At 43.4% G+C, this 9,005-nt stretch overlaps 1 protein-coding gene across 1 annotated transcript; it reads left to right on the top strand.

The window, feature by feature from the left end:
• The first annotated feature begins 5,405 nt into the window (after positions 1-5,405).
• LOC138431490 (testis-specific Y-encoded protein 3-like) lies at positions 5,406-8,608 on the top strand. Its single transcript, XM_069573602.2, has 3 exons — positions 5,406-6,009; positions 6,596-6,707; positions 6,807-8,608. The coding sequence occupies exons 1-3, from the start codon at positions 5,845-5,847 to the stop codon at positions 6,812-6,814; spliced, it is 285 nt and encodes a 94-aa protein (XP_069429703.1). The 5' UTR covers positions 5,406-5,844; the 3' UTR covers positions 6,815-8,608.
• The last annotated feature ends 397 nt before the right edge of the window (positions 8,609-9,005 follow it).

The following is a 9,005-nucleotide window of genomic DNA, read 5'->3' as shown; positions in this document are numbered from 1 at the left end:
GTCTTCTTCTGACGTCTCTTTTGGATTGTGACTGGCCCTTGTTTGCCTTTATCTTCACATAGTAATGTCTCTGTGTTGTTTGCAACTGATCTTTTCTTATAGAGTGCCAGTCATATTAATCCAACTACCTATGTAGAGGCCCTATTTCCAAAAAAACCCAGAATGAAGTTATATTTATGGAGTTTGACTACATATAAAGTATGGAAATCCAAAATACCTCGAATAGCCAAAGCAATCTTGAGAAAGAAGAATGGAACTGGAGGAATCAGCCTGCCTGACTTCATGCTCTACTACAAAGCAATAGTCATCAATACAGTATGGTACTGGCACAAAGACAGAAACATATATCAATGGAACAAAATAGAAAGCCCAGAGATAAATCCATGCACCTATGGACATCTCAACTTTGTCAAATGAGGCAAGAATATACAATGGAGAAAAGACATCTCTTCAACAAGTGGTGCTGGAAAAACTGGTCAACCACTCATAAAAGAATAACACTAGAACACTTTCTAACACCATACACAAAAAATAAATTCAAAATGAATTGAATATTAGATCGCAAATTATAACACTCCTACAGGAAAACATAGGCAAAAGACTCTGATGTAAATCACAGCAGGATCTTCTATGACCTATCTCCCAGAAGAATGAGAATAAAAGTGAAAATAAAACAAATGGGACCTAATTAAACTTAAAAACTTTTGCACAATGAAGGAAACTATAAGCAAGGTGAAAAGACAGCATTCAGAATGAGAGAAAATAATAGCAAATGAAGCAACTGACAAGTTAATCTGTAAAATATAAAGCAACTCCTGCAGCTCAATTCCAGAAAAGTAAGTGATGCAATAAAAAAAAAAAGGGTGAAAGGACTAAACAGACATTTTTCCAAAGAAGACGTACAGATGGCTAATAAATACATGAAAAGATGATCAACACCATTCAGTATCAGAGAATTGCAAATCAAAACCACAATGAAGTACCACCTACTTATTGTCACAAACATCTATTTTTACCACAAATTTCTATTTATTTAATGTTTATTACCAAATCTCTATTTACTACCACAATGAGGTACCATCTATTTATTGTCTACAAACAATAAATGCTGAAGAGGGAGGGAAAAAAAGGAATCCTCTCACACTGTTGGTGTGAATGCAAACTAGTGCAGCCACTATGGAGAACAACATAAAGATTCCTTGAAAACCGGAAAATAGAAGTGCCATATGACCCAGCAATCCCTCTCTGGGGATACACACCGAAGAAACCAGAATTAAAAGACACGTGTGCCTCAATGTTCATTGCAGCACTGTTTACAATAGATAGGACATGGAAGCAACTTAGATGTCCATAGGCAGAAGAATAGAGCTGAAAGTTGTGGTATATATACACAATAGAATATTACTCAGCTATTAAAAAGAATGCATTTGCATCAGTTCTAATGAGGTGGATGAAACTGGGGCCTATCATGCAGAGCAAAGTGGATCAGAAAGAAAAATTAATGCATATATATGGAATTAAGAAAGATGGTAACAATGACCCTATATGAGAGACAGAAAAAGAAACACAGATGTAAAGAACAGACTTTGGGACTCTGTGGGAGAAGGCAAAGGTGTGATGCTTTGAGAGAACAGCACTGAAACATGTATATTATCATATATGAAATAGATGGCCAGTCCAGGTTTGATGCATGAGACAGGGTGCTCAGGGCTGGTGCACGGGGATAACTGAGGGATGGGATGGGGAGGGAGGTGGGAGGGAGGGTCAGGATGGGGAACACATGTACACCCATGGCTGATTCATGTGAACATACAGCAAAAACCACCCCAATAATGTAAAATAATTAACCTCCAATTAAATAAATTTTTTAAAGAGGTAAAAAATAAGGATTAGAAAATATTTTAATTGAGTGATAATAAAAATAGTATATCAGAATGCATAAGATGAATATCTAGAAATGCTTATAATTTTAAATGCTTGTATTAAAAAATAATAAAAGCTTAAGCCAATGGGGGAAAAAAGAACCACAAACTCCCTCAAAGCTTTCCACAAAGGCCACATATAGAAAATGTGAGGGAGGGGTATGATAAGCTGTTGCACACCTCTTGCTGTCAGATATTGTGTTCTTGAGATAAGGTGGTGGTCAGCTGAGTTCCTGTAATCCTCAAGGGAAAACAAATATTGTTCCCTATGCCCTGAAAGGAGATTCCCAAGATTGACTTTCAGCCTCTAAGGTCCTGGTTACAAGGAGGGGGTCCCTGTGTAGGCCGATTATCCTGTCTGGGAGCATTCATCTAGCACCCAACCTTGTTACTTCCAGAAGTGCCCCATCACAGCTGGCAGAGGCAGTTCTAAGTTGTCTGTGCTCTCCTTTTACCAAGGCCCCCACAAACTGCCCAGCCACCTTCAATGAGGGAACCAGGTACCCAGCATGAAGTTGGCTCTCAGCCTTCTCAGTCTATCCAAATGGGGAGCTGGGTCCTGTACACTGTGACCCATGGAGACTGCCACAACCATTCAGACACGGAGGTGGGGATGGGACAAGTTGGCCATTGCTTTGAAACCTGGGCCAGGCCAGTGAGTGGATCCACCAAGGGCTCCAGGGCTCTGTAAGACACAGACTGTCCCGAAGCTTGTCCAAGCTCCACAGTTCATTAACCAGCCCAAGGCCCAAGGGCCTGGAGGGCTCTGTGGGAAGGCTGTACTATATCTTTCAGTGCATTCTGCTGAGAGGCTTTCTGTTGGTGGTGTTGGGTTTTGTAACTTCCCTAATGGTCTTGGGCTGAGACCTGCAGCTGTTTTCCATCCTGCCTCTATTACACTATCTTCCTTGGTGAGCTCATTGAACTTGTGAGTAAAAGTTGGTAACTTGGGCCATCATGGGCCATTTCCACTAGCCTGATGACCACATTCTACACTGTCTATAACATAGGGATTTCAACTTAACAATGTCATGTGATGTAAACATGTTTGTCTTCCTCTAACTGAAATATTTAATTCAGCATAAAGTTATGACCAAGCTGGATAGCATACTGAAAAGCAGAGATACTACTTTGCCAACAAAGGTCCATCTAGTCAAGGATATGGTTTTTCCAGTGGTCATGTATGGATGTGAAAGTTGGACTGTGAAGAAAGCTGAGCACTGAACAATTGATGCCTTTGAACTGTGCAGTTGGAGAAGACTCTTGAGAGTCCCTTGGACTGCTTGGAGATCCAACCACTCCATTCTAAAGGAAATCAGTCCCAGGTGTTCTTTGGAAGGAATGATGCTGAAGCTGAAACTCCATTACTTTGGCCACCTTATGTGAAGAACTGACTCACTGGTAAAGACTCTGATGCTGGGAGGGATTGGGGGCAGGAGAAGAAGGGGATGACACTGGATGAGATGGCTTGATGGCATCACTGACTCAATGGATGTGAGTTTGGGTGAACTCCAGGAGATGGTGATGAACAGGGAGGCCTGGCGTGCTGCAATTAATGGGGTCACAAAGAGCCAGACATGACTGAGCAACTAAACTGACTGAATGCCCCCAAGGACATATATTGCAAATGGGGCTACCATTTATTTATTCACTGCTGGAATTACAGTTGACATGTAATGAATTTCCAACAATTATTTCTGGGCTAAAGTTGTATTACAGTGTTGCTTTAGTTTTTGCTCTACTAATGTCAAAATGAATCAATTTTAGGTGTACGTACATCCCATCAATTTTGGATTTCCACCCCATTTAGGTCACCACAGAGCAGAGTCAAGTCCCCTTGTTCTTTTATTTTTCTCAAAAGAAAGTTTTGTTTTGTTTTTTTATAACTGGGGGTTAATTCTTATACAATATTGTGACGGTTTCTGCCATGCATCAACATTAATAAGCCATAAGTATATAAGGGTTCCATCCATCCTGGAGCTTCTCTCAAATCCCTTTTTATGCTATTCTTCTGGGTTGTTCTAGAGCACTTCCTTTGCATGCCCTTCTTCATGCAGATGAAAACCTGAGAGATGATTTTTTTTGCATGAAATATGTAATTTTCTCTATTTCCCATGTGAAAACATGGGTGCAGATATTTCTGTCTTAAATAGGAAACCTGTATTTCACGTTTGAAAATCTACTTGTATACTTTGCTTCGTCATGTATGGAATCTTGTCTGTTTCACATATGGATATCTGTGGACACATTTTCCTATATGAATGGGGAATTCTATATATTTCAGATATGAAAATTTGAGCATACACTTCCCTGCTTGAATTCTGAAAGTGTATACATTTCCTATATGAAAATCTCAATGATAGTTTACAGACATGAAGTATGTAATTAATACCTGGGGAACAAATGTGGAATTGGAATTATCTCTACTTCATAAGTGAAATTTTGGGCACCACTGTTTCTTGTCAAAATACTTAATTCTTTGTATTTCTGATGTATAAAACAAGGACTGTCCACCATGAAATATGGAGTTCTCTATATTGCCTTTATCAAATTCTAGGCATCATTCTCCTTCATGAAAGTTGGACTTCTTTATATTTCACATCTGAAATCAGAATGAACATTTTCCTGTGAGAAATGAAATCTATGCATTTCATGCAAACCACTAGATCTTCAGTCTCTGAATCACCTGTTTGCATTTGTATCTCTGTTCATTGCACACGTGTGTATACACGTGTACTTGTGTCACCTGTGTGTGTGTGTGTGTATTTGTGTGTGTGTGTGTGTGTCTAGGAGGAGCTCTGTTCCTCTGTGAAATGCATCCACATGCGCACAACCTTAGCCACCCGGGTGCCTGTTCTAAGCGGAAGGCCGGGGGTAAAAGCCAGGAGCTCCAGACCATAGGCCAGGGGCTCCAGGGTGGTTTGGCATGGGGCTGCGTTGTGCGGCCCAGAAAGCAAGAAGAAGAAAGTGCTCTGCTTCTTCCCCTGAGCATGCCTGCTTTCCTACCACTATTCAAGCATAAGGCACAAGTTTGGGGATGATTCTGCAGCAGGTGCACGGCGGTGACATCGTTCTAAGCCCACCAGCACCCTGCCCCCTCCCTCCTCATCCCCACCCCCTGCCCGTGGCATTCACTTTGTATCCGAGGTAAGTACCTCTGTCCCTGAGGTACCCAGGAACCCTATCTCACCTGTGTAGATCCCTGAGCACATGGAATTGCAGGCTGCCCCAGAGGCAATTTCAAGCCAAGTGGCCTGGCTCTCCCAATCGCTGGTCAGGCACTGCTGCACTGTTTGTCAAGCAAAGGGCTTGCGTGGACCTGCCCACTTGGCGCTAGGATGTGTTTGGCCGCTGGGTCACCAGCTGCCAGAAGGCCCAGAATTCTAAGGGGCGTGTCCCAGGAGCCAACGTCTTTAGACTCCATTTGATTGGTTCCTTGATGAGGTCTGGAGGTCAGGGTGGAGAGTTCAGCCCCATCCCACTGCCATACTAGGTGTGCATGGTGGCGCTGGGTTCTGTGCATGCGGGTCTCCCTTTCCCTGCTCATTGGCTGTGGGCAAGTAACCTCTTAGTACCATGTAAACTGAAGGCGGGGGGTGGACTGAAAGGGCTGCCTGCTGTGCTCACGTGTCCAGCTTGTTTGCAGCTCGGGGCTACGGCGAGAACAGCATGGAGAATGAGATGGGGCCAGAGGACAGCGGCAGTACCCCAGGATTCTGGATCTTAGTTGTGAGCCTGAGTATTCACGAGGGAGGGGCCTTGGGGCCTACCAGCCCGGAGGGGGCAGCAGAGGTGATGAAGGCCCTAGGTGGAGCACCAGGCGAGGAGTCCGCCATGTGGAGGTAGTGGAGGAAGGTGCGGCCCTGCAGGAGGGAGAGGTGGTGGAATCGGGCAGAAATTCCAGCTGCTGGTGTTAGCAGTCATGGAGGAGGTGGAGGTGGTGGTGTACGAGGAGCAGGAGCAGGTGTCCTTGGAGGAACAAGGCCAGGAGCATCCAAGGCCAAGAGCCGCGAGTGACCAGCCTGCACTGGAGGCACTGGTGGCCCTGAAGCTGGAGCTGGATCCCATGAGTAAGAAAGCCCAAAGGGTGCGTGCTCGCCTGAAACATAAAAACTGTCAGAAGGCTGAAGCAGCATCTACAACAGGGAAGCACTGTCATCCAGGGAATCCATGGCTTCTGGGTCGAAGTTGTGGTGTGGTTCTTGTGAATTTTTTTTAACATGGTCTATTGCAGGAGCAGTTTACAGATCTGTCAGTTCTGGTACAAAATTTACCGTTTGAGATGATGAGTAATGGTTACTGTCCTGCATATCGTCCCTGATATTAGGTGTGATGTCCTTGCTGTTGCATACTTATATTAGATGTGATGTCCTTACTTTTTAGGCTAGCTTTGTTCTTCCAGCACTTTTCCCTCTAGCATCTAGAGGCTCCTTGACCTACAGCCATTTATGAACCACCACAAATGTCAGTTATGGTGAGCAACCAATATGCAGACATGATTCACTTCATGACCAACTTGACGGTCAGGCAGGGGACACTGATGATTGTGGAAGGGAGGTGACTGGGGAGGGAAGAGAACATGGTCTATCTGTGAAAACAGGAAAGGACAGCTCATTTGTAAACAGGGTTCACACTCAGGCAACCACCCACCCCCTGACACTTTGTCCTGGCAGGTGGAGGAATTCAGGCATCCCACTCATCATTGCAAGATCACATTGTCCTTTCAGAGGAATAGGTATTTCCAGAATGAAATGATTACTAAGGAATATCTGATTAATGTCACTGGTAAGAGGCAGCTCCCTGGATTTGGGGGGTGGGGGCGGAAAAGTATAGGTTGAATTGAAAAGCAATTTAGGTCTTTCTCCCATATGCCTTTTCCTGCAGGGTACTGAGCATCTCATTCCACTCCAGTTCAGTGGTACCCGGGATTGAATGTAAGGCATACAGCTTCAGGCACCACAACAGCAGCGTTAACTTCTTCAACTTGTTCTTTGACCACAACTTCACTGGATCTGACTGGATTGCTGAATTGCGGTCCAGTGTGGCCACTGAGCCAGAACTGGTGATTTATGTTGGAGTTTGGCGGTGCACGGAAGGTCTCATGGTCTGGCCAGCCTTGTGCTGACCTTGCTCATTTCCCTGGCAGATCCTTATAAAAGGACCTGTGGCCCAATCCTTTGCAGTACTATGTGACAAGGAAGGATCTACCATGAGAGGTACCGGGAGGACAATAGGTGAGGCGCCCAGGGGCTAAGCATTGGCATAAATGTTGTCCAGGAACTTGGGTCATTTATTTCACTTGTGGATAAAGTGAGACTCTGTGGAATAGAGTTACACCAGGGCATGAGAGAATCAGAAAGAGACAGCAAGGGTAGAGAACTGTAGTGAAAATCAGGTTATAACTAGAGAAGCTTGAGTTAGATGAAGTGGCCTGTCCAAGTCAAAGTCACTCCAATTTACATCTAAGTCAGTTGCACATCTCTGAACTGTCATTCCATGGCCAACAAGTCCTCCCTCAGGCTCCTTTTAAATTGTGGCCCACCTACTATTCCTCATGAAGTCCCCTTTCCAAAAAGGTCTGTGAGTCTCCTTTGTGCAAGATGGGTTCCCCCACTGACCCATCATTTGATTCCATTTTGATCATCACACTTTTTTTTAAATATCTTTTGCATCTTTTCACCTGGTACCCTCATTCTGAGAATACTGACCACGGTTCAGGATTATGGAGAATAGTCTTTTATTTATTTTAACTGTAAGATTATTACTTTACAATACCATGACAGGTTTTGCTCTACATGGGCCAACATTAATCACCCATATTATACACATATCCCCACAAATGCTAAACCCACCACCCACTGCCCTCCCTTTCTTGTCTTTCTGGGTTGTGCCACAACATGACTTTGGTTGCCTTGCTTCATGCATCAAACTTGCACTGGTCATCTGTTTTACATGAGGTAATATAAATGTTTTAGGGCTATTTTCTCAAATTAACCCACCATCACCATATCCCACTGAGACCAAAGTCTGTTCTTTATATGTCCGTGTCTTATTTGCTGCCCTACATGTTGGATGTTCAGTACCGCCTACAAGGTCCTCAACTCCATATATTTGTGTTAACATACAGTGTTTGTTCTTCTCTTTCTGACTTACTACACTCAGTATAATAGGCTCCACGTTCATTCCATTTCATTAGAAATGGCCACGATGTGTTCATTTTCAGAGCTGAGTAACATACCCTTATGTATCTGTAATCCAACTTCCTTATCCCTTCATCTGCCAATGGACATATAGGTAGCTTCCATATCCTAGCTATTATAAGTAGTTTTACAGCGAAGACTGGGACGTGTGTTTTTTAGTATGTGCTTAGAGAAAATGTAAAAGTTCACAGACTCTCTCCTCTGGAAACTAACTTGAAAGATTAAAGCTATCTTTAATGTTTTCACAGAGGGTAGGTTTACATATCTGTGTCTGTCTCTGTTTGGAAAGGAACCCCCTGACCCTGATTTTGAGAAACATATGATGGAGTTTCCTCCTTACCTAAAATAGTAAACCAAAGAAGCTGCTTAATGTGAAGATCAATCACCAGCATAGGACAGGAAAGTAATGAAGAGTGTTCTGGTGGTGAAATGGATCAACAGGGAGACACAAATAAACCAGAAATAATTTCAAAAGCTAAATAAAAAGCATCTAGCATGTGTCTGCATATTTTTTGGGCAGGTCCTCAGAACAAACACTCTAGCTGCACGTAGGATTCTCAGTTTACCACGTGGGAATTACCAGTCCATGGAGATTTATACAGGGGTTAAGTCATATGTTGAGGTTTGTGTCAGGGGATGCAGTTCTTCCTGTGGGGTGGGAGTTGGGGAGGATGGAGAAAGATGATGAGGGGCTCATCAATTGTGTTTCCGGCAGTTTTACAAGGTAAATGTGGATATTCATGGAAAGGGTCTGGTGAACAATGGCCAGAGATTGACAGAGTGGAATGCAATTTTTTTGAAAGGTGGTGCCCCAGATATCTTCTCTGTTGTGTATCATCAGACTTTAAGAGTACATAACAAGGAGAAAGCCTTAACATTCAAC

Source organism: Ovis canadensis, chromosome Y, assembly GCF_042477335.2.
Source record: "Ovis canadensis isolate MfBH-ARS-UI-01 breed Bighorn chromosome Y, ARS-UI_OviCan_v2, whole genome shotgun sequence".
NCBI lineage: Eukaryota > Metazoa > Chordata > Mammalia > Artiodactyla > Bovidae > Ovis > Ovis canadensis.
Note: the sequence above shows the minus strand (reverse complement) of the source record. Positions and strands in the feature narration are given on the sequence as shown.